Raw genomic sequence first — 26,430 nt, 5'->3', positions numbered from 1 at the left:
TAGTATTACAACTCACACCATGCACAAGAATGAAAGGGTTTAGTTGCTGGTTGTCTACTTTCTACAGATTCTTTTTTTTTTTAAGTTTATTTTCTTTATTTTGAGAGAGAGAGAAAGAGAGAGAGAGAGAGAGAGAGGGAGGGAGGGAGAGTGTGTGAAGAGGAAGGGCAGAGAGAGAGGGAAAGAGAGAATCCCAAACAGGGGAATCTTGATGCAGGACTCAGTTGCACAAACCATGAGATCATGACCTGAGCTGAAATCAAGAGTTGGACATTCAACTGACTGAGCCACCCAGGTGCCTCAGCAACAGAGTCATAGTAGCATAATATGATGGTCCGTATTGATCAGTTTAGACTCAGTTTATCAGATGACACCAAACATTGTCTTAGCAATTTTTTAATGTGTGGGTAATAGATAATAGCAAAAGTATTTTAAAAAATCTATAAAGATGCTTATGCTATCAGGTTAGGATCCTATAAGAATTATGTTTATTACTAAGTAGTTGGAAAGCATAAAAGGGGAAACTCCAAATCCTATTTAGAATTTTAGTGTTAATGGATGGCAGCTTCACAAGTCAAAATTTTCTATGTGATAGGAAAACACTGAGGGGAAATGGTGTCCACATGGGACCCACCACCCAATGAGGTTAAGAGCTTGCTCTGTTGTACAGAGATCTCACTTTGTATTTGTGATAACTGATAGCTTTGATGGCCAGGCTCACCAGTAAGCATCCAACCCTGTTCTGTTTCCATTTTGAATCCACTCAGAAGCTCCGTGGGCTCCAAGTTGACATCTGTGTGGAATATTCTGGTGGGCTCTTTGGCAGAAGACCCATTTCATTAGTTTTCCAGCCCCACTGGGGACAGAGAAGTTTATGGATTTACTCCACTGATACTGTGTGGTGTCAAATAGGACCCCAGGCCACGAAGTCTTTGAGGTATACACAAATAGGAAGGCCAAGAAGAGAAGAAAGGCGACACTCCTTTTTCAGTGGTGGAATGTGCTGCCCGTATAGGTTCCTAAATCTCTACTCGGCATGAGTAGATACACAGAGATTTCCCAGCTTGAGCATGTGTGAGCACAACCCATGCTCACATGTGCACCAACAGAGATGTAATTCAGGCTCAGAAGACTTCCGTTAATGTGGCTGAGGCTGGTGCCAGGTGGGGACAGAGCCTCCTCAATCCTCTTGCTAGACTTACTTGGAGGGGGCCTAGGTAGACAGAAGATCCAGTGACAGATTTCTCTGCTCTTGCTCAGATCTGACAAGGTGGTAGCCCAGCAAAGTCATGGTATCACTGCAGATGTTTTGAAGTCGAGAAACCTTTGCATAAGGCAAGGTCCAGCGCCAGGCCTGAGAGACGTTGAGAGCGTCCCTGGCATTAGTGTGGAAGGCGTGATTACCTATGCCCTTGCCTCGAGTGCTGTTGTACACCCAGGTCTGGAGGTGGGGCAAGAATTTCAACCCCACAAATTTATACATTTGGGCGGTGTGGCCAAGGGGGTCCCGGACCAGGTCCTCATAGCGTATGAGCAGGTAGCGTTGCCTCAGGGCTGTGGGCAAGGACTGCACAGCCTTGTAGATCTCCATCTGGCTTTGGCAGATGACCTGCATCACAGAGTAGGGCTGGTCCTCCTTTGGGAGTTTCTCCCACTGCTCCCCCATCACAATGCGGGTGTCAGTCATGAGTTCGTGTGTGGTGTGCTCTCGAGAACGGAACACTGCCCGGGGGTCCCGCACCAGGTGCACAATGTGCAGATTGAGGGAAGGGTCTCTCAGCAGCGGGTAGAGTACTTGCAGGTTGAAGAAGCGCACCTCCTTGAGCACCACATGGCGATAGGAGCGACAGGCCTTCTCTACCACCTCAAAAGGCTGTTGACTGCACAGAACTTTGCAGTGAGTCTGGGGTATGATCATATCCCGTGAAAAGACGTCACAGGCAGGAGGGGAACACAGGGCCCGGCTGCCTTCCCACTGGAAGAGGCTGGACTGTTTCCGAGGGCCAGGTTTCATGTAGGCATCAAAGACACTCATGTCACACAGAAACACGGCACGTATCAGGTCCCTGGCCGCCATATGCAGCCTCTGGGCAGTGCTCTTTGTGAAGGTCATCCAGGTGTGCCAGGCAGGCTCCATCAGATAGAAGACATCTGGGTGCTGCCCAAAAATCTGTCCCACAAAAGAAGAGCCAGAGCGCCAGGAAGACAGGACCAGCACATGCGTGGGCTTGGGCTCCTCCTTCGTGGACAGGGGGTTGAAGTTGTGGCCATATAGATGGAATAAAAGAACAAAGATGGCCATCTGGGAAGCCAGGAACAGCAGTGGCCTCATTCTTTTTGGCAGTATCATCATGCTGAGGTGGAAGACCTTTAAGGAACAGGCAGAAGGGCTGTATTAGGCTTCTGTGTTGATGTCTGCCTTCCAACCCCTTTCTTGCCAAAGCCATCTTTTCCCTGGCCCTGAGGAAGGAGCACCTAGAGTGCTGGAAACTTCTGGAAACCAACCACACAGATCCTTCTCTAAATCAATCTCTGTTCCTTGCAGTTAGTGTGTCAATAAGTTCTGTTTATTTTAGGCTCTTTAATTCCTCCCTCCTGGTCTTCCTTGTCCATTGAGCTACCGAAAATGCCTGAACTCAGTCGTATTTCATCAACATAGAGGAACAGCTCTACCCTGGCACCTTGGTGATGTGTAGGTCTCCACACAGGCCACTTAGGTAAAGCTTAACCACAGTCTGACCCATGTTTTGGTTAAATGCCCTGTGATTCTTTCTGACACTAAGGGAAATCAGCGGACTTATGAAAAATCACCTCCCCCACTTCCCCTGTCTTGAGGGAGATTGCCATGGGCCATTTCTCATTACCTTCCTTTATGTCCAGCAAGCACAGGACTTTTGATTCCCTGAACAATATGGTTGCAGGCTATAGAAATGCTTGGCTGGAGTTTGGAATTCTCTCCTCAGTGGCAGAACCAAGTGTCCATGGCACCTGTCATCTGGTCCCCTCCTGGGTTTGGTCTCATCCTCTGGGACTAGGGACATAAGGAAGTGACCCAATGCTGACCTTATATCTGAATCTATATGTCTTGAATTGTTGTCTCCTTAATGGCCAACCCTATGGCTCATCTCATCAGAATTTTAAGATACTTATTATTTAAATTTATTATTATTTAAAATTATTTATTTAAAAATAAAAAAAATAAATATCTTTAAAAATGTGTGGGGCACTTGGGTGGCTCAGTTGGTTAAGCATCCTACTTTTGATTTTGGCTCAGGTCATGATCTCATAGTTTGTGGGATTGAACCCTATGTCGGGCTTTGTATTTGCAGCACAGAGCCTGCTTGGGATTTTCTCTCTCTTCTCTCTCTCTGCCCCTCCCCTGCTCTCACTCACTAACTCTTAGTAATTCACACTGCGGCTCATATACACTGATGGCAACCCTCAACTTACTCCCTTTATAATCAAGGCTCACTTTGTATGAAAAGACCATGGGGGTCCCTGGGTGGGTAACTTAGCTGGTTGAGCATCCAGCTCTTGATTTTGGCTCAGATCATGATGCCAGGGTCATGGGATCAAGCCCCATATCAGGCTCTGTGCTGAGTGTGGAGCCTACTTAAGATCCCTCTGCCCCTCTTGTGTGCATCTACTCACTCTCTATTAAAAAAATATATATATGTATGTATATATGTATATATGACCATATTTCCCAGTGCCATGCTAGATAGAATATTATTCCGAGGGTTTTTTTTTAAGGGTTTAGGGTTATGGGTTAAGATGAATTGGGAACATTTTGGGTGACTCCTAGCACAAAAATCTATTGAGAGATAGAATAGCTATTTCACATAGTGTAAAATATTAATAGTAGCAAAGTACTAATTTGTTGTTTTTTAAAGATTTTATTTTCATTTATTCTTATTTTTATTTTTTAAAGTGTATTTATTAAAACAATTTTTTTGTGTTTAATGTTTATTTTTAAGAAAGAGAGTGAGTGTGAGTGGGGAAGGGGCAGAGAGAGAAAGGGATACACAGAATCTGAAGCAGGCTCCAGGCTCTGAGCTGTCAGCACAGAGACCAGTGCAGAGTTCAATCCCACACAAACTGTGAGATCATGACCGGAGCCAAAGATGGACACTTAAACAGCTGAGTCGCCCAGGCTCCCCTAAAGTTTATTTATTTTGAGAGACAGCAAGAGTACAGTAGAGGGGCAGAGAGAGAGAGAGAGAGAGAGAGAGAGAGAGAGAGAGAGAGAGAATCCCAAGTAGGCTCCTCATTGTCAGCACAGAATCCAACTCGAGGCTTAAGCCCATGAACTGTGAGATCATGACCTGAGCCGAAATCAAGAGTTGGACACCCAACTGACTGAGTCACCCAGGTGCCCCAAAGATTTTATTCTTAAGTAATCTTTATACCTAACATGGGGCTCGAACTCACAATCCTGAGGTCAAGAGTTGCTTGTTCCATGGACTGAGCCAGCCAGGTACCCACAAGGTGCTAATTTACATATCACTGTATACCTAAGATATTCTGCTTCCAGCTTTAACAAAGAAAATATATTTCTAGACAGTAATTGGAGCTGGATTTAGGGTTTGCTGGTTTCCTGGTGACAGGTCTTATCCCTAATTAAAAAAAAAATTTTAATAAGCAATAGTCACATGGCTCAACTGTTTTAAAACGTATCATTATCCTGGACGTTGATTCCACAGACTTAGAATTCCTACAGTTCTGCATGCAGGAAGGCAGTAAAGGGGGTGCTTGCCAGCCTGAGCCTGTCCTACTCCAAGTCTTTAACAGGCGAGGGGAAATACTAGACCAGCAGCTGTGTGTGTGGATGAAACCTATAGTCATAAATTGGAAAACATCTCGAGTACTTTGTAAACAGGGGTAATGACATACCTTGACAATGTGTCACAGTATTTTCTGGGTAGGGGGGGAGAGGACACCTAAGAATTTTACCAGCTGCTGCATCAGTAACCTCTTCTCTGTTCACAGCTAGAATTTTTTTAAAACTTTTAAAAATGTTTATTTGAGAGAGAGACAGACAGACAGAGCATGAACAGGGGAGGGACAGAGAGAGAAAGGGAGACACAGAATCTGAAGCAGGCTCCAGGCTCTGAGCTGTCAGCACAGAGCCTGACATGGGGCTCCAATTCACAAACTGTGAGATCATGACCTGAGCTGAAGTTGGATGCTCAACTGACTGAGCCACCCAGGCGTCCCTGCTCACAGCTAGGATTAATCTACCAGCTGGTGTTTTGTCATTACCGTACAGTGGAAGTCTACTTCCAGTACACGACCCCTATCTGCCTATTTTCCAACTTGCCTGCTCTCTCCCCCCTCCCCCAGAGCAACTGGGTTCATTTTTTGTCTTTTCAGTTGCTTTCTCTGCACCCAAGAAAATTCACATGTGTACATAGTCTTAATTCCCCTCCACCCCTTTATAACAGAAAAAGTAGCAAGTTATATACACCTTGCTTTAAAAATATTTTTTTAACATTTATTCATTTTTTTTGAGAGACAGAGCATGAGCATGAGCAGGGGAGAGGCAGAACGCGAGTGAAGGAGACACAGAATCCAAAGCAGGCTCCAGGCCCTGAGCTGGCAGCACAGACCAGGAAGCTAGGCTCAAACCCACAAACTGAAGTCATGACCTGAGGCAAAGTCGGATGCTTAACTGACTGAGCCACCCAGGTGCCCCTCCACACCTTGCTTTATAGACTTTACAGTATGTTTTGGTGAACTTTCCATGGTAGCACATAAAGCATTTTCTCATTCCTTTTTACCACTACATAGATTCCTATTATATGGATGTACCACAATTTATTTTACTAGTTTCCTCATGGTTGGGCTTTTGGATTATTTTTAAGCTTTTTTTGTCATCTCAAAACTTCATGTTCATACATCATTACACGGGTATATAAGCTAAAATCCCTAGAAATGGAATTGTGCAGTCAAAAAATATGGAGGTGTATAGCTTAGATGTCTGTCACCTAGATAGTCTTCATACTGACCATAAACCATTCTCTATATCCAGAGGTACAGGGATTCCAGGGAGTAGATTTAGAGGAGGAATTGGACAGCCACAAATGTGACTCTCAGAGTTTATAACTTGCTTCCTGAAGAGATGGAGCATGTTTTGCCAGCACGTGGGCTTCCCTTGGAAGTCCCCTGAACCTTCTGGGAAATGTGTACTGACCCAAGCCAAACCTTGTGTGGCAGTGGAAGAGAAACTCTTCTCTTCCATTCATCACGACAGTGTGTTTACTCCTTGTGTGCCAGAAGGATCCGGCGAGGGTCATCTCTCCTTCATGGCCAAACTCACTTTGCTACGGGCTAGGGAAATGTCGGTCAGTGGTAATTCCTTTCTTGGCCCTGAAGGTTAGAACAGGACCAGCTAAGATATACACTTAGGTCTTTTAAACTTGAGCCCAAGAGGAAATGATTAGAAACTAGACCATTATTAATAACGGCCAAGAATGCCCCCCACTCCCCCCACCCCGCAAAGACTGAGGAAATAACTTTAGCAAGAGATCTTCTCCCAAAGGTAACATGAGTATGAGGAAGAATTAGAACAAAGATAGGAAACAGCACAGCAGAAGAGAGAGAAAAATAAAGAAGGGAAGAACTGGACCCATGCACACTTAGAAGGAAACTGTAATAGAAAGTTACATGCAGGGCCTGTAATCAACTCAAGAAAAAGCTAGCATTTCCTAAGGATTAGGGATGTAGACCTTTCAAAGTTCTATTTTCTCTCCCCCATGCTGGCTTTGGGCCAACTCCGTATCCTGAGTGGGATCAGTGGCTCGGAGTCCTCCTTGCCTGCCAGTAGCTCCTGGCCTCAGGCTCATTCTCCCTTAGAGCTGAAGTCAGGCCTCCTAACTCTGTCTCCCGTTGTCCTCAGGCTTTAGTTGTCCACACTTCTCAGGAATTCCCATGGAAACCCTTGAATTACATTCTCTGCTTTTTCTTACCATGAGCACTCACCCTGGCCAGAAAGAAAATACGCTTTCGTAAAGTGAGTGTCATCTCTTGTCACTGGGGTCTCGATACTTCCTGGATCAAAGTAATCCATGTTGGGGCTAGCCAGGACAGCCAGGGAATACCGTAGGGAAAGCTCATTTCTGCAGAGAGTCTAATCAGCCGCAGAGATGGATACTCCGAGGGCCTGGGAGAAGCGAGCAGATGTGGCTCCATGAAGAAAGGGCAAGTCAGGTTTTTTATGGAAATTTCCTCTAATCTAACTATAGCCTTTCGCCTTTCCCCTACTGTCCTACACTAACCTCTTCTGTAGTCCTTGGAGTTGGTAAGCATTTGTGAGAAGTGTATGGCCTGAGATCTCTCCATTCCAGAGACCCTGGTCCACCCTCCCAAGTGTTCTCTCCTGGCTGTTCAGTTTCTCAAATTCCACGCTTGCTGTTTTCAGAAGCTGAGATCCGCTCATCTCTAGCCTGGCCTTTGATAGTAAGTAGCCCCTTTTTTCTCGTTCTGTTCTCCATCATCCACCGCTACCAAAAACTCATTTTAAAGCACAAATCTATCACTCCTCTCCTTGAAATATTTCAATAGCTTTCCCATACATACAGGATTAAATCTAAATTCCCACACCTTGTACCCAAGAGTCCTTCATGGTCTGATCTTTGATGCCCGACAGTCCCCTCCTTTTCAGCACATGAGGCGCCAAACTTTACTTTCAGGTTTTTCCAACTCGCCTTGTTATTTAAAAGCCCTTCCTCCCAAGATTTAGTTCTTCCGCAAACTTTCCAGTACCGTCTGTCTCTCACTCTAAATAACTGTAGATGAATGTCTCCCCCACTGGGCTGCTGTAACTTAAGGGTAAATAGTATGTCTTATCTTATTTACAGGTACATGAAACTTGTAAGTTTCTTTAAACACTTGTTGAATAAATAATAGTTGGATATGAGAAGAGGCCGCGTCGTTGCTGGAAAACATGTAACTGAATGAGATTCACTGAGAAACAGAAACTTGTCCTTTTCTAAAATGCACATGGATGTCTCTTTAGTATCAGTGACTAAAATTTAGGTGAAATACAAAAAACAATAAAATGTAGGTGATTCCATTGAGTATTGAGCACAGAACCAATACTATCTCAATTTCATGGAGTAAGGTATTAAAGTCAGAGGCATAGGTTTGATGATATGGTACAGTTAACCTTACTCCAAAAAAAAAAAAAAGTTTCTACACTGAGCATGTACTAATTAAAACTAGAAAAAATCATGAACGTTATTTAAAAAAAAATATTTATTAATAAGAAATAAAAGCTGGGGCACCTGGGTGGCTCACTTGGCTAAGCGTCTGACTTTGGCTCAAGTCATGATCTCACCGTTCATGTGTTCGAGCCCAACATTGGGCTCTGTGCTGTCAGCATAGGGCCTGCTCAGATTTATTAAAAATAAATGAACATTTAAAAAAATGTTTTAAAGAAGAAATAAAAGCTATATTGGAGGGCATGAGACCACTCAGACTACTTCTCTTGTCTAAGTAGCTTAGGCAAAGAAGAAAAAAAGGAGAAAACCCTCATCACATTCTGCCATCACTGTCCCCCAAGAGCACCCAGGTCAGGCACAGGGACCAAGAGGCACCGGGATGGATGACCTCAGCCTGATGGCAGAGGGCTGAATTGTGGATGGACCCCAAATGGGTACTATGTAGCCTTTTAGAAACAAAATGAAGAAGTCTGAGGGAAAAAATAACAAGACAGCAATTTAAGAGCCCTGTGTTCCAGCCACTGGCACATTCCTAACTTAGATTCCCTGGTGAGATTCTGCTCCCACAACCCGAAATTAGAGACGGCAGAAGATATTTTCACAAACCGAGAGATGAGAGCTGGCTTGGGGACACTGCCGTCCACACATACAGCTCTAGACCCAGGAAAACCATGGGGATGAGCAAAGATGACCATATAGCAAACACTAACCAAACTAAAGTACAAAGAGGGCTGGACCTGGGTCATCACCATTGCTGTGACTCCAGTGCCAACAATAGTGTCCAGACGTAGTAGGTGCTCAAGAAACATCTACTGAATGATGACTGAATGACAGACATTTGTAGAGTAGTTTTTCCTATTTGAGGGGCCCTATTCCGGGTAAGGAAGATGGGGCCAGATATTTTTTATTTTGCACATATAAATGTGTTTCAATTCCAACTAGAAGTTCTAGACTTGTCTGAGTCCAAACAAGACAGAAGTCTCTTCTACTCTGGCTGATGTGCTTGTTGGCTTCATAACTTAATCTTATTAACTTAATCCTATTTTACATCTAAATAGCACTCCACAACTTTGAAACCTTATTTAGCCACAGTGCTGACAACAACCCAGCTAGATATATAGGACAGTGACAAGCACACACCTATTTTTCGGAATAAGGAAGCTGGACTCTAATTGATCGGCTCAGTGGTACGAATAGCCCGTCTGAATCAGACCCCAGGTGTTTTGAGTCTTAAGTCTGAGAGCCTTGAGTTATCAAATCGCACCTCACTGGAGCTGGAGAAGGCCTGCAGCTCTCTGAGCCTCCCGCCCGGCACACTCCAGCGCCTGAGCTTCAGAGAAGCCACTGGAAGTCTAGAAACTTGAGCTCAGAAGCGGTTCTGAACAAGTTAGATGCATCGGGGGGACCGCCTACAAAATACTTATCAGGACAGCCCTACTGGCATCATAGGCTTTTCTGGATCCTTTCAGGCCTGGAGCTGAGTGGGGAAGAAGAAGCCGCTGGCAAGCAGCTAGTGCTTTTTTGAGGAGATTCTCCAGGTGATTCTGATTTCGCCCCCACTCCCCAAATGCCTCTCTGCTATTTGCCATTAAAATCTAAGCTGCTAAGCTGCCAGAAGTTTTCTGATAGTCAGCTCCAGGAGCCCCAGGACAGTGGCTCTGCTGTGGAGGTGTATACAGAGAAAAGTCTCTTCTTACCTTGATAGTAGCCTAGGCTTCTCCACCGCTTTAGAGAGGCTCACTGCTAGCCAAGTTGTACGTTTCTCTTCTGACTCACCAATTCCCCTATCGGCTTCCTCTTCCTCCTTGCATTTTGCATAACCGTCCCTACTCAGAACAAATTCCACTGCCCTCTCCCTTCTGCCAAAATAGTGACCCACCTTCCAAGACGGTGTTGAGAAAGCACTCACTCCTGGGTAGACTTGATATTTAGCAGCTTTAACCCTGAGAAGACTCAAGAGCTGGGAGAATCTGCTTGAGGTGTGCCGGGAGAAGCCAAGTAGGAGGCACTCTCCTCCTGGACTGAGAGCCGGTGCTGCAAGAGGGCTCCTTGAAGGCAGCTTCAAGGTTAACTCCCTTCGGGCAAAGTAGAAAAAGAGGAGAGCACCCTGGAGACCTAGGGGATAAGATCAATAGGGGAATCCGTGACAATTACTAACCCACAAGCCCTCAAACCTTACTCTTCTACCTTAATCTTACCTGTGTTGCAAAAAAAAAGAAGAGAAAACTTGAATGCTATTTCTGGATTGTACCTGCCTGCTCACTATACTGGATTTAGGGAGATAACATCTTTTTTAGTCTCTGTCATGTTCAACATCTTCAATGCTTCTTACAAGAGATTATAATTAGATAATTACTTAGATGTCATAACTAAAATACTACCCCCTCAAGAAAAAAAGTTATTAAAAATTATAGCTTCTTGCTAGCTGTGCACCCTTGGGCAAATCACACAACTACTCTGAACTATTTTATATGATTATTATGGGTGTAAACAATAAATGAGAAAACTCAAGTAAATGTAAATTGTGGCCGAGTGTAAATGCCACTAACTTGGGACTCAGACATCCGGGTAAGTCCTTCTACCTCTCTGAACCTTAGAATACCAGTGTAAAATAAGTATCTACTTTATTGAATCCTTGTGAATGTTAGGGTAGGATTAATGCCCATAACACCCCTACTACAATGTTGTGACAGTGATGAGGTAACACGGGGTAGTTAGTCACAATACCTCTTTCTTCTTGCTCAGTCTCTGGCTCATGTTCTAGGCTTTGAAAGAGCAGGGAGGGAGTTGTAGGAATTCTAGAATAATCTAGGCAATATCTTTGCTGATTTCCATCAACTGAGGTCCCCAAGGCCTTGTTATTGACACAAGTGACCAGACCTGTCTCTCCCAGTTTCTCCCTGGAAGGGAGAAGAGAAATTTCTCTTCCTCAAAGTGATTCCATGCCAAGATGTAAATTGAAGAGCCAGAACTTAGCAGTTGGTGGTTTTGCTTTTTATTATTATTTTTTTAATGTTCATTTATTTTTTAAAGAGAGAGAGAGAGAGACACACACACACAGTGTGAGCCTGGGAGGAGCAGAGAGAGACACACACACAGAATCCGAAGCAGGCTCCAGGCTCTGAGCTGTCAGCACAGAGCCGGAGGCGGGACTCACACCCAAGACCACGAGACCAAGACCTGAGACATAGTTGGATGCTTAACCTACTGAGTGACCCAGGTGCCCCTATTCTTATTATAAAGGTAATACTGTTAATTATTAAAAATTTGAAAAATACAAAATCTATAAGGAAGACAATATAGATCCCTTTATATTTTGCTGCCCAGAGAAAACCACTCTCGATCTTTTTTCCTCCATGCATGCAGAAATTTCTGGAATTGAGATCACACTGGAAAATACAGCTATGTGCTTGTTTTCCCTTTTCTTTATTGAAAAACATTTTAAATTACAAAATTAGAATAAGGGCATGAAGGTACAATTTAACAAGTAATATAAATAGGAACTACCACTTTAAAACAAAACAAAACCAGGACCTTGTCAGAGCTTTTTCAGTGTCCCCTCCCTCCCTTAGTCTCACCCCACCCTACTTACTCAGAGGTGATCATTCCCCTTGTAAGTGGTTCCTTGCTTTGCCTTGTAGTTTGTCATCGTAAGCAAGACAATTGAAACTTCTCCAATTTGACCTTTATGTAAATAGACTCAGTTTTGAGCTTTGCTCTTTTCATTTCATATTATCCTTGTAAAATTCATCACATTGTTTCAGAGTTACAGGGTTTTAAAAAATTTGTTTTTGGGGCATCTGAGTAGCTCAGTTGGTTAAGTGTCCAGCTTGGGCTCAGGTCACGATCTCATGGTTTGTGAGTTCGAGCCCCGTGTCAGGCTCAGTGCAGAGCCTGGAACCCACTTTGAGTTCCGTGTCTCCCTCTCTCTCTGCCCCTCCCCTGTTTCTTCTCTGTCTCTCTCTCTCTGTCAAATATAAATAAACATTAAAAAATTGTTTTTATTATCCTTGAAATATTCTGTGTGTGAATATACCATTATTTGTCCATGGTCTTGTTAACGGACATCTGAAATACTTGTAGTTTGGAGCTATAACTGAATATTCTTGACATGTCTCCTGGCACATTTACACAAGTGCCTCTAGGGGACGCTGAGACATGAGGGTTGTTTGGCTCAGATTTTTTCACCTCATACTATGTAATAAGCGCTTACCCATGTAAACAAATATTAATGGAAGGCATTACTTTGAAAGGATTTGTCATAGTCCAATGTTCCAGTGCTCTGTCAGGCATTTAGATTGCTCCCAGCTTCCCTATTACATGTAACACTGTGATGAATACGGTGATCTTAAGGATGAGTGAAACACTTAGCATACTTCTCAGTACAAGTAGCTGCCCCACCTCTTTCCTTATGTGTAATACCACAGATCTTAGCCTCTTTAGTTTGTGACTCATAAATCAGGAAGAATTTTTGGAAAGGCGGGCTGGGAGCAGCCATTAAAAAATAGGTATTCACAGGGGCACCTGGGTGGCTAGGTTGGTTAAGTGTCTTACTCTGGATCAAGTCATGATCTCACGGTTTGTGAGTTTGAGCCCCACGTCAGGCTTTCTGCTGTCAGCACAGAGCTGACTCTGGATTCTCTGTGCCCCTCTCTCTCTCTGCCCCTCCCCCACTTGTTTTCTGTCTCTCTCTCTTTCTCTCAGTCTCAAGAAAGAAAGAAAGGAAGGAAGGAAGAGAGGGAGGGAGGAAGAAAGAAAGAATGAGAGAAAGAAAGAAAGAGAAAGAAAGAAAGAAAGAAAGAGAAATAGATGTTCACAGTACTGAACAACCCAGAGTATCCAAAACCCAGAACAGAAGGCATTCTCAGTAAGGAATTAGGAAACACAAAGACTATTAAAGAGAATGGTAGCTCCTGCTTGTTCAAGGCTGGCTACAAGCCAAGCACTGCCCTCCATGCTTATTTGGGTCATAGTACTGTTGTCTTTGCTGTTGCCTTAGGAGATAAGTTCGTATTTTCCGGATGACAGAATAGAGGCGTGGAGAAGCTAAACAATGTATCCACAATTACGTGGTTTATAGAAGAAAAGTCTACATTTCAACCTCCAGTCTGATATCAAAGTCCAGGCTTATTCATCAGGCAGTGCTGCCTCTCCATATGATCATGGACAGAACTATTGAGTCTATTCTTTTGCTGTACTCCTAAGTACATTCAGGGCAAAACTCTTTCTATAGTTAATAGAAGAGAATAGAAGTTTAATCTTCATAAAGAGGAAAGAACTATTCCAATTCCCTATATCACCATGTGATCCTCAGTCCTTGAAGACCTTGTGGGGGATCCTACTAGCCTCATGTACAAGGAAAAAAGAGAGAAACTAGGACTTCGTCAGTGACGAACACTGGTAATTTTAATCCAACCTTTTCTACTTTTCTTTTCATGCTTTTCTGAAGCCTTCCCAAATATAACAAGGGCATTCAAATACACCAAAACCCCTAAATAATTCATATCACCTACCATCTTTTTATTGATAGGAATTTGGTAGAATGCCAACCAGCTAAGGAAAAGCCTCCTTTGGTCACTAGCATCTAGTCAGCATTCAGAAATGCATCTTCTAAGAATCTACAGTATTCCATAGCACCAAAAGAAATTTGAATACGAGTATCTGATATCCAAGCCTTCTGGAGGATAGATTTTAGAGGACTAGAACTTTCTGCTGGCTAAACATCTGCAGGCTACAGAGGTTGGACCTCAGCATTCTAGGGAGCCAGAACCTTCTGAAAAAGTGTGCCAGGAAGGGAACTTTGATGGCTATAAAACCTATTATCAAATGGACAATGCCTTCAGTAGAACTTGCTTCCCTGAGCTGGGCCCTGGGGGTGGACTCCTGGCTGGGGATCTCCTGGCCCTTATCTCTGGGTTTGAAAGTATTTGTTTCAATAGTGGGAGAACAAGTCGGATTAGGGTAGGTCAGGATGGGGGAAAAGGTAAACATGATGTTAAGTTTCTTGTTGATGCTTACTTTCTTGAGGCTCCTCCGTTGGACAGAGAGGGTGAGGAAATGGGAAATAAAGAATCAGGAGTTCCTCGTAAAGCTTAATCTTATATGTTGTTGGTGATGCAGGAGCTTGTCATTATTAGACAGTGCTTGCCTTATCTGAAATTGGGCCAGATTATGACCTGAGAATTCTACCTCCAGGTTTTCAAAAGATCTCCAGAGATAGGTGATCCATGATGGCCTACTCAAGGAGTTTCTGGGGCTGAAATCTGGGGAGAATAAAGAGGTGTCTTCTCGTGGGTACCAACCCCATGTATCACACTAATCGCCGGATCTGTCTGTTCTACCCCTATATAACTTGTATTTTCTTCCCTTTTCTTTTTGACCACAGACAATGTCTTTGCCCAGGCTCTCAATTTTTCTTGTTTGAATTTCCACCAACAACCACTCAACTCTTCCCTCAACTTCCAATCCTACCCCCTCCAGTCTACCTCCTCCACCCTGCAGCTAGAGTGAGCTTTCATTTTATGGATCTAATTTCAATCACCTATCCACTGAAATGCTGCAATGGAGCTCATTATAGACAAGGTGAAATTTTTTTGTTATGCCATTAAGCACCTTTTAAGAGTGGGTGTCTCTCTACTTACCATCATAATCTTTTTTATGCAATAAATTCCAAAAATATTTGTTGGTTGCCTGTTATACACCAGATTTCACTGTAGGCCCTAAAAGCAGGAGGGAACAAAAGAGAAAATTCCCGGCCTTTGTGGAGCTTGCATTCTACTAGATGGGTGACAAGCACGTAAATAAGATAGGTAGTATATCAGGTTGCAGTAAGTGCTATGAAGAAAAATAAGGAATGAAGAAGAGAGATTGTGACCTGGGTGGGGGTTATTCCAATTTTAAATTGAGGGGTCAAGGAAAGTAACATTTTGGTGAGGACTTGAATGAGGTGAGGGGGAATATAAAACAATAAAATATTTGGGGAAAGACCATTCCAAGCAAAGGAAATGGGCAAGTGCAGTGGTAATAAGCCCGGAATCACAAGGAGAGCAGTGTGAGTAATTAGACTGAGTAATAAGGGAGTTAACAAGGATATTGAATGTTTGTCTTATTAGTGGGAGTTTGACCCCTAATTGAGATGAAATGGGAAGCTACTGGAGGATATGATTTTCGGAATGACTTACATTCTAAAAGGATCATTTGGGATACAGTGAGGAGAATAAGCATTTAAGGGCAGAAGATGGGGGATCGGCTACGAGGCTAGGCAAGAGACCAGTGGCTTGGGGCAGGATAGTGTCAGTGAAATTAGTAGATTCTACAATATCTATGAAAACATTTATTTTATTTATTTATTATTTTTATTTCTTAATTTACATCCAAGTAAGTTGGCATATAGTGCAACAATGATTTCAGGAGTAGATTCTTTAATGCCCCTCACCCATCTATCCCATCCCCCTCCCACACCCCCTCCAGTAACCCTCTGTTTGTTCGCCATATTTAACAGTCTTTTATGTTTTGTCCTCCTCCCTGTTTTTATATTATTTTTGCTTCCCTTATGGTCATCTGTTTAGTATCTTAAATTTTACATATGAGGGAAGTCATATTATATTTGTCTTTCTCTGACTAATTTCACTTAGCACAATACCCTCTAGTTCCATCCATGTAGATGCAAATGGCAAGATATCATTCTTTTTGATTGCCGAGTAATACTCCATTGTATATATATCCCACAGCATCTTTATCCATGCATCTGTCGATGGACATTTGGGCTCTTTCCATAATTTGGCTATTGTTGATAGTGCTGCTATAAACATTGGGGTGCATGTGCCCCTTCAAAACAGCACACCTGTATCCCTTGGATAAATACCTAGTAGTGCCATTGCTGGGTCATAGGGTAGTTCTATTTTTAATTTTTTGAGAACTTCTATACTGTTTTTCAGAGTAGCTGCACCAGTCTGCATTCCCACCAGCAGTGCAAAAGAGATACTCTTTCTCCACATTCTCGCCAACATCTGTTGTTGCCTGAGTTGTTAATGTTAGCCATTCTGACAGGTGTGAGGTGGCATCTCATTGTGGTTTTGATTTGTATTTCCCTGATTATGACTGATGTTGAGCATTTTTTCATGTGTCTGTTAGCCATCTAGATGTCTTCTTTGGAGAAGTGTCTATTCATGTCTTTTTCCTGTTTCTTTACTGGATTATTTATTTTTTGGGTGTTGAGTTTGATAAATTCTTTATAGATTTTGGATACTAACCCTTTATCGGATATGTCATTTGCAAATATCTTCTCTCATTCGATCAGCTGACTTTTTAGTTTTGCTGATTGTTTCCTTCACTGTGCGGAAGCTTTTTATTTTGATGAGGTCCCAATAGTTAATTTTTGCTTTTGTTTCCCTTGCCTCTGGAGATGTGTTGAGTAAGAAGTTGTTGCGGCCAAGGTCAAAGAGGTTTTTGCCTGCTTTCTCCTCAAGGATTTTGATGGCTTCCTGTCTTACATTTAGGTTTTTCATCCATTTTGAGTTTATTTTTGTGTATGCTGTAGGAAAGTGGTCCAGGTTCATTTTTCTGCATGTCACTGTCCAGTTTTCCCAGCACCACTTGCTGAATAGCCTGTCTTTATTCCATTGGATATATTTTCCTGCTTTGTCAAAGATTAGTTGGCCATATGTTTGTGGGTCCATTTCTGTGTTCTGTATTCTGTTCCATTGATCTGAGTGTCTGCTATTGCACCCATATATATTTATTTTTGAGAGAGGGAGAGAGAGAGAGAGAGAGAGACCACAAGCAGGTGAGGGGCAGAGAGAGAGAAAGAGACACAGAATCTGAAGCATGCTTCAGGCTCGGAGCTGTCAGCACAGAGCCCGACACAGGGCTTAAACCCATGAACTGTGAAATCATGATCTGAGTTGAAGTAGGATGCTCAACTGACTGAGCCACCCAGATGCCCCACTGACACTTATTTCTTATGTTGTTTTTATTTCAACCAGAGAATATCTTTATTATGAAAAGTCAGCAATCACATGGTATGGCATGTTTTGGGGATACAAACTAATTTTATTAAAGAAGAGAACTCTCTTTTTCTGCAGAGAAATAGTAGTAAGACTAGCAGTAACTAATGTTAAATGTCAACTATATATAAATTTTTTATAAAAGGCTAGAAGTGGCAGAGCAGGATGGATCCGAATTGTTAAAGCCCTTGAGTATAAGGTTAGGGACATTTTATTTAATTTTTTTTTCTTTAAAAAAATTTTTTTTAATGTTTTATTTATTTTTGATACAGAGCATGAGAGGGGTGGGGCAGAGAGAGAAGGAGACACAGAACTGGAAGCAGGCTCCAGGCTCTGAGCTAGCTGTTAGCACAGAGCCTGATGCAGGGCTCAAACCCGTGAATGTGAGATCTGACCTGAGCCGAAGTCAGAGGCTTAACCAACTGAGCCACCCAAGCGCCCCAGGTTAGGGACATTTTAACATCACCTTTTACTCAGCAGAGGATAGTTAAACAGCTTTTGAGCAAAGGAGTGGCGTCATGAAGGATTGGGTCAATGTTAGCTGGTAGATTCTAGCAATATTATGTGGGAGGGGTTTTGCAGGAACATATTTCATAGTCACATTAAATAATTTAATACCAAAATATTTTTATGCACATGATGTTCCCACTTGTTTTAAAATCACATGTCTTGTGATGCCTGTGTGGCTCAGTTGGTTAAGCGTCTGACTTCAGCTCAGGTCATGATCTCACAGTTCATGGATTCGAGCCCCGCATCGGGCTCTGTGCCAACCGCTCAGAGCCTGGAGCCTGCTTCAGATTCTGTGTCTCCCTCTCTCTCTGCCCCTCCCCCTCTCATCCTCTGTCTCTGTCTCTCAAAAATAAACATAAAAAAATCACATGTCTTATTAAAGTCTAGGTTTATACTGGATGCAAATGACCAAGGAATTATTTTGAAATCATAAAGTTTGCTATTCTATTTGATAGTCATTTAGCTTGTTGTCTATTAGGGGTCCATGAGTGACTTTTTTTCCTTCTGGTTATTGGGTTGTTTCATATTCTTTTATTCTGCTTTTACTACACGCCCCTGGCTCTGTTTGTCCAGTTCTATAAAAAACTATTTATGGGGCGCCTAGATGGCTCAGTCGGTTAAGGGTCCGGCTTCGGCTCAGGTCATGATCTCATGGTTCGTGGGTTTGAGCCCCACATCAGGCTCTGTGCTGACAGCTAGCTGAGCCCGGAGCCTGCTTCAGATTCTGTGTCTCCTTCTCTCTCTGACCCTCCCCTGCTCATGCTGTCTCTCTCTGTCTCTCAAAAATAAATTTAAAAAAAAACTTTAAAAAACTATTTATGGGGGCACCTGGATGGCACACTTGGTTAAGCATCTGACTCTTGATCTGGGCTCAGGTGATGATGTCACAGTTCTTGGGATTGAGCCGCAGATTGGGCTCTGGATTGACAGCACGCAGCCTGCTTGGGATTCTCACCCTCTCTCTGTGCCCCTCCCTCACTCAAGCTCTCTCTCGCTCTCTCTCAAACTTAAAAATAGTTTTAATAAAACTTAAAATAAAAACTAGACAGGTGTAGAAGTCGGAAGTCAGAATGAATGGGACTCCATGTAACCAAAACCAGAATCAATATTGGTATAAACTTTTCTAAGAGCCTTTTCCGAGAATACATCTCACCTGAGTTTTGGTAGCATTTACCTTTTGGGTGTGGGGGTGTCACTGTGTTCTTGAAAAATGTTTCCTAATCCACTAGTTGAATTTGCTACATGGGTGTCACTATTTCTTTTTATTCAAGTGGAACTTAGAGTCAGGAAGGTAAATATCTTACCTCAGATCCTCTGTCATGTTAGGGATAGAAGCCTTTTCATGCTCCATTCCATTGTGCCTGTTTTCTTTAGCATGTCCTCCCCTCCATTTTACTCCCAATTCCGCTTTACAAACTCCCTTCAGCTTTCAAAACTGTCAGACCTGCCTTCTTTGCGTAAACCTTTTCTTGTCCCCATGCGTGGTGTCCCCTTCCAGCCACCACACTTCCCTCACAGAAATGATCGTTCCCTGGGCTGCACAAACTTCTGTGATGATGCGTATTCCTTTACCTGTCTGTCACCCCTGTTGGACTGTAAGAGCCTGGAGGTTCCTCTCCTTTGTGTCCCCAGCACCAAGCTGAGGTATACACTAGGTGCTCAGCTAATGTCAAATCCAAAGCGAAAGAATCGGAAAGCAAAAAGGAAAGTTCTGAACTCTTCCAACAATCTAAGCAAAAGATTAAGGGACAACACCTAAAGTCATCTCCACTTAAATTCATGTTTTTCTTCTTTAAAATGTTTGGGGAAGGACATCTCCCAGCCTTGCTGTAGCCGTCAAGGAAGTATCAGTGCTGCCCCTCTGTGGTGTTCCCTTCCGGGTACCTCCGTGGCCCGCCTACCGGTGTGCTGAGCAGTCCCCAGGACCCCTGGATGGCTCTTGGCTCTCGGGGCCTGCAGAGTGCGGTTACTTTTCCTGCCTCACTGCATCTCCAGGATGGATGCTCACTCTGCTTCACTTTACCTTGGTTTTCTCACATTCCCTCCAAGCAGCAACTGTTTTTCCTTCTCTTAAGGAGACCTGCCTTCTGCACCCCAGCTTCCTCCACCCACTGCCTCCCTGGAGAGCAGCCAAGAGGTGGCATCCTCTGGGCCCTTGGGTGCGTTTTCTTCTACTTAACGTATATTCCTTGCAGCTTTTCAGAACTGTAACCAGATAGGCATGCAGCGTAATCATTAGGCAATAGGGCTGAATGAGCACCATTTATTTAGGGGGAGAGGAGGAAGTCGACTTCCCAGGATGCCAAAAGAACCAGGGAAGGAGCAGGCTAGGTTCAAGTGCTGGGTGGGGAGCAGTTAGGGGAGGCAGAGGGTGGACTATGAGGGCAAGGTGTATTGTTATCCCCTTAAGTTCCTTAAATTCGTATCAAAGCAGGGCCCGGGTAGCCCCACCATGCTAGTTTTAGGGTCTGTTTTCAAGTACTTTCCCAGGCGACACAGTCAGGGGGTCTGCAGGGGGAAATATATCTAGTAGCCTAGTCAGGATTGAGCCCCCCATTGCATTCTGCACTGACAGTGCAGAGCCTGCTTGGGTCTCTCTCTTTCCTCTCTCTCTGTCCCTCCCCTGCTCACATACTCTCTCTCTCTCTCTCAAAATAAATAAATAAACCTTTAAAGAAACACACACAGCGGAGCGCAGAGTCCGAAGTTGCGGAAGTCTTGCTCCATTGCTGGCTCCATCGCCCGCTCCATCGCCCATGTTGGCAGGCTCAGCAGCGCTCTGGTGGAGAAGGAGGGCAGCAACCCTGAGCGGGCAGTGTGGTGTGAGGAGCCCCTAGGTTGCACAAGAAGAGACAGTTCCCCTGCTTGGAGTGCATTTGGGAGCAAGAGCATGACCTCTCTGGGGGCAAGGAATCCTGCTGGTGCCTCTGAGCTGCCCTGTTTGGTAGCATAGGAACGGGAGTGCTGGCTGAGGGCATGAGCCTTGGTTTTGGCTTCCTGCTGTGCTTTGCCATAAACTCTGAGTCACTGCGCATGTGTGCAGCTGATTTCTGGGACAAACTGGTGGATGGCCCCAGCTCAGCAAGACCCTCCTTCAGGGGATTGGTGTGGGACTGCACTCCAGGGATCTCTAAAATCTGGTGTTTTGGGGGACCCAGCCGACACCTGAGATAAAGCCTAGGAGTGCTGTGTGCTGCCTGGCAGGCAGACAGCTCCGGGGTAGGCAGGATGAAGAAGGGATCTGATGGAAGCCAAGGACACAGAAGCGACTGTTTGCCCTTCTGTGGGGGCTTCCTGAAGGGTGGCCAGTGTGAGCTCCCAGCTCTGAGGATGAGCTGGTGGAGCTGTCGCACTGTTTTCACCGCAGCATCAGCACTGACTGACTTCAGAGAGCAAAACAGTGCCACCTAGTGGAGGCTGGGGCTGCTTACTCCAACCCCCACCTTCCTGCACACTGCAGGCTCGTCTCCACTACTAGGGCAAGTCGGCCTGAGAATCTGCACAACAGGCCTCACCCCCAGAATACCGCACAAACCCCTTCAGGACACCATGTCTACTGATCATAGAGTGTTGCAAATCTTCTTTTAAAATTGCACCAAAAGCCATAAGATACCTAGAAATAAACCTAACCATAGAGGTAAAAGATATGTACTCTGAAAACTATAGAATGCTTATGAGAGAAATTGAAGGGGATGCAAAGAAACAGAAAAGCATTCCATGCTCATGGATTGGAAGAACAAACATTATTAAAATGTCTATACTACCCAAAGCAATCTACACATTTAATGCAGTCCTTATCAGAATGCTATCAGCATTTTTCACAGAGCTAAAACAAACAGCCCTAAATTTTGTGTGGATCCATAAAGGACCCCCAAATAGTCAAAGAAACCCTGAAAAAGAAAAGCAAAGCTGGAGGCATCATGATTCCGAACTTCAAGCTATATTACAAAGCTGTAGTCATCAAGACAGTATGGTACTGGCACAAATACAGACACAGATCAATGGAACAGAATAGAAAATCCAGAAATGGACCCATAACTATATGGTCAAGTAATCTGCAACAAAGCAGGAAAGAATAACCAATGGATAAAAGACAGTCACTTCAACAAATGGTGTTGGGAAAACAGGACAGTAACATGCAGAAGAATGAAACTGGACCACTTTCTTATTCCATATACAAAAATAAATTCAAAATGGATGAAAGACCTAAATGTGAGACAGGAAACCATCAGAATCCTAGAGAAGAGCAAAGGCAGCAACCTCTTTGACCTCAGCTGCAGCAATTACTAGACCTGCCTCCAGAGCAAGGGAAACAAAATAAAAAATGAACTATTGTGACTTCATCAAGATAAAAGGCTTCTGCACAGTGAAGAAAACAGTCAACAAAACTAAAAGGCAGCCTACGGAATTGGAGAACATATTTACAAATGACATACCTGATAAAGGGTTCGTATCCAAAATCTATAAACAACTTATCAAACTTAACACCCAGAAAACAAATAATCCAATTAAGAAATGGACAGGGGGTGCCTGGGTGGCTCAGTCAGTTGAGCATCCAACTCTGGCTCAGGTCATGATCTCACAGCTTGTGAGTTTGAGCCCCGCATCAGGTTATCAGGTTCTGTGTGGACAGCTCAGAGCCTGCTTCAGATTCTGTGTCTCGGTTTCTCTCTGCCCCTCTCTCACTAATTCTCTCAATCTCTCTCTCTCTCTCTCTCAAAAATAAACAAACATTTAAAAAATGAAATGGAGAGAAGAGATGAATAGACATTTTCCCAAAGAAGTCATCCAGATGGCTAACAGACAGACACATGAAAAGATGCTCAACATCACTCATCATCAGGGAAGAACAAATCAAAACCACGATGAGATACCACCTCACACCTGTCAGAATGACTACAATTAACAACACAAGAGACAATAGGTGTTGGCCAGGATGTGGAGAAGGGGAACACTCCTACACTGTCGGTGGGAAGGCAAACTGGGACAGCCACTCTGAGTAATACGGAGGTTCCTCTAAAAGTTAAAAATAGAACTATCCTACCATGTAGCAATTGCACTAGTAGGTATTTACCCAAAGGACACAAAAGTACAGATTTGAAGGGGTATGTGCACCTCAAAGTTTATGGCAGTGTGATCTACAAGAGCGAAATTATGGGAAGAGCCCAAATGTCCATCAGCTGATGAATGGGTAAAGAACATCTGGTATACATGTGCAGTGGAATGTCACTCAGCCATCAGAAGGAATGAAATCTTGCTATTTGCAACCACATGGACGGGGCTAGAATGTATTATGCTAAGTGAAGTAAGTCAGCCAGAAAAAGGCAGATACCTTATGATTTCACTCATGTGTGGAATTTAAGAAACAAAAACAGATGAACATATGGGAAGGGGATAAAAAGAGATGAAAACAAACCTTCATCAGAGACTTTTTTTTAAGTTTATTTATTTATTTTGAAACAGTATGAGTGGGAAAGGGCAAAGAGAAAGGGAGAGAGATAATCCCAAGCAGGCTCTGTGCTGTCAGTGCAGAGCTTAACATGGGGTTTGATTTCACAAACTGAGAAGTCATGACCTGAGCTGAAATCAAGAGTTGGATGCTTAACTGACTGAGCCACCCAGGTGCGCCAACCATAAGAGACTCTCTCTCTCTCTCTTTTTTTTAAAATGTTATTTATTTTTGAGAGAGAGAGCACGAGGAGGAGAGGGGCAGAGAGAGAGGGAAACACAGAATCCAAAGCAGGCTCCAGGCTCTGAGGTGGGGCTCAAACTCACGAACTGTGAGATCGTGACCTGAGCTGAAGTCGGATGTTTAACTGACTGAGCTACCCAGACACCCCAACCATAAGAGACTCTTAAAGTTAGAGAGCAAACTGAGCCTTGATAGAGGGAGGTGGGCAGGGGATAGGCTAGATGGGTAATGGGTATTAAGGAGGGCACTTGTTATGGATGTTATATGTAAGTGATGAACCGCTGAATTCTACCCCTAAAACCAATATTGTATTATGGTTTCAGGGGTATGTTAACTATATTAACTAACTAGAATTTAAATAAAAATTTGAAGAAGAAAAAAACAATATATCATCTTTATGGAGCCTTGAAATTAACAAACATTTCTTTCTTTTAAAAAGGCAAATATCGGAGTATCTGGGTGGCTCCAGTGGTTAAGTGTCTGACTTCAGTCTCCCAAGGCCCAAAGGAGGGCAGAGAATGGATCTGGAGGAGAGGGGACACAGGAAATGACCAAGCCCCGTCAGTGCCAGCCTGAGGATAAGGAAAGAGAGGCTGAGTAGGGCAAGTACAGGGTTGGATCCTGCATTTATTAAAAGTTAGGTATTGGTCATCCTGGATTTTTTTGCTTTTTAAAAATGGTTATATTAAAATATTATTTATCTTGATTACTGAATTTGTTGGTACCGTCCTCCTCCACACTCCCTTAAATATTGTACCTGAGGCAAAGACCTCGCTCACCTCACTCTAATCCTGGCCTTAATTAAAGGGATTCTCTTTGGATGAGGGGATTGTGGATGGTTTTTATTTTCTCATTTTTGCTCATTTGTATGTTCTAAACATTTTAAAGTGAGCATGGATTCCTTATATAATGAAAACAAATGCAAAATTTTCTTCTTTGAAAGTAGGGATCCTTGGGGCACCTGGTTGGTTCATTTGGTTAAGCGTTCGACTTTGGCTCAGGTCATGATCTCACAGTTCTTGGGTTCAAGCCCCGCACTGGGTTCTGTGCTGACTGCTCAGAGCCTGGATCCTACTGCAGATTTTGTGTCTCCCTCGCTCTCTGTCCCTCCCCAACTCATTCTCTCTCATTCTCTCATTCTCTCTCTCTCAACAATAAATAAAACACTAAAAATTACTAAAAACAGAGTAGGGATCCTTGTGCAACATGGAGCAGACTCAGCAAGAAAATCAAATGTTTTCTGAATGTGAATTTAAAAAAATGTGTGTATCAACTCTATTTCCAAATCCTACCTCTTCTCAATTTCTAACTCAAATGCCACTTTTTCATGAAACATTTCCTTATATCCCCACTCACACTGACCTACAGAGGCCCACACAGTGTGTGCATGGGCCACCCCATCTCTTCCTGGCCCCCCCTTACCTCCTGCCGCCCTCCCTCTCATTCACTTGACTCCACTACATCGGCCCCGCCTGGCTGTTGCTCATGGTACATGGGGAGCAATCAATTAATATTTGTTAAATGAATGAATGTGGCCTCTCCCTTTTTTTGTATCATTCTTGACATAATCTATTTTGTTTTATATAGGTGTGTATTTATCTTACCTCTCCTACTCTTTTTTTTAATTTTTTTAATGTTTTATTTATTTTTGATACAGAGAGAGACAGAGCATGAGAGGGGGAGGGTCAGAGAGAGAAGGAGACACAGAACTGGAAGCAGGCTCCAGGCTCTGAGCTAGCTGTCAGCACAGAGCCTGACGCGGGGCTCGAACCCACGAACGTGAGATCTGACCTGAGCCGAAGTCGGAGGCTTAGCTGACTGAGCCACCCAGGCGCCCCATTACCTCCCCTACTCTTAAACAACTCAGGCCATCCTGCTCACTTTGATATGACCCTTGGTCCCTGGCACATTGCTTGGAATGTACTTAATAACAACTATTAGCAACGATAGTAGGAAGAGTCTTTTTTTTTTTTGGAGTGACTACTGTGAACCAAGCCCTGTATTAAACATTTATACGTATCCATTACCTCACTTATGTATCGAAATGACTGTCAGGATGCACATGTAGGAAAGCACATAGTCATAAGAGGTACCTTCTGTACAGGGCACCTGGTGGCTCAGTCAGTTAAGCATCCAACTTTGGCTCAGGTCATGGTATCACAGTTCAAGCCCCATGTGGTGCTCTGTGCTGACAGCCTGGAGCCTGCTGCGCATTCTGAGTCTGTCTCTCTGCCACTTCCTCGCTTGTGCTCTCTCTGTCTCTCTCTCTCTCAAAAATAAATAAGCATTAAAAAATTTAAAATAATAAATGCTTAAAAACTTTATCAGAGCTAATTTTTGATATGGTAAATAGCAGTAGATATAGCCCACACGTAAACTAAAACTCTTTGGTGTCCTCAATATCTTTAAGAGTATTATGGGGTCCAGGGAGCAAATTTCTTGAGAATTTGGTATTATTAGGTAATATTTAAATTTCTTTTCAGCTCGAATATTTAAAGGTTCTCTGCTCATGAAGCAAGTGAGATGGTCCATGACTTTTGGAGGGAGCAGCAGGGCCTCCAGATCCCTGGGCTCAGAGAAGAGGAGCCATCTTGGAACTGGATTCTGTGTCTAAGTTCCCCATTGTTTGACTGATCTTGGGCACCTGGATTTACTCTGCTCTTAACTGCTCTGTGGACTTCTGGAAGCTCCTGTTCCTGTCTTGGACTCACATACAACTCCCAGTTATGATTCAGTTCTCCCAGACTCATCATTTCATTCCTCGTCCTCTTTCATGCTTAAGTAATGTGTAAATTTTTACTTTGACCCTTGACTAGACCCTGCTTCCATCCATCTATCTTTCTTTCTTTCTCTCTCTCTCTCTCTTTCTCTCTCTCTCTCTCTCTTTCTTTTCTTTCATCCTCCAACCAGATTTATTGAACATAACACAATTGTATATACAAGGTGACCTGGATCTGCTGCCTCAAAACATGAACCGTTCTTTCTTACTTAGGAACTTACT

At 43.4% G+C, this 26,430-nt stretch overlaps 1 protein-coding gene and 1 long non-coding RNA gene across 2 annotated transcripts in view; one reads left to right on the top strand and one right to left on the bottom strand.

The window, feature by feature from the left end:
• The window catches only part of LOC115280680, a 51,186-nt gene extending 25,023 nt beyond the window's left edge, over positions 1-26,163 (top strand). Inside the window, exon 3 of the long non-coding RNA XR_003903888.1 lies at positions 25,913-26,163. This is a non-coding gene — a long non-coding RNA (uncharacterized LOC115280680). The remainder of the gene's footprint in view (positions 1-25,912) is intronic.
• CHST4 (carbohydrate sulfotransferase 4) lies at positions 463-2,353 on the bottom strand. Its single transcript, XM_029925733.1, has one exon. It carries the CDS (start codon positions 2,351-2,353, stop codon positions 1,214-1,216), a length of 1,140 nt encoding a protein of 379 aa, XP_029781593.1. The 3' UTR covers positions 463-1,213.
• Positions 26,164-26,430: the final 267 nt, after the last annotated feature.

The sequence above is a fragment of the Suricata suricatta genome, chromosome 16, assembly GCF_006229205.1.
Source record: "Suricata suricatta isolate VVHF042 chromosome 16, meerkat_22Aug2017_6uvM2_HiC, whole genome shotgun sequence".
Taxonomy (NCBI): domain Eukaryota; kingdom Metazoa; phylum Chordata; class Mammalia; order Carnivora; family Herpestidae; genus Suricata; species Suricata suricatta.
Note: the sequence above shows the minus strand (reverse complement) of the source record. Positions and strands in the feature narration are given on the sequence as shown.

What these genes read in the sequence shown, in the direction of transcription:
- CHST4 (XM_029925733.1), bottom strand. Translation starts at nt 2,353, where the DNA reads ATGATGATACTGCCAAAAAGAATGAGGCCACTGCTGTTCCTGGCTTCC.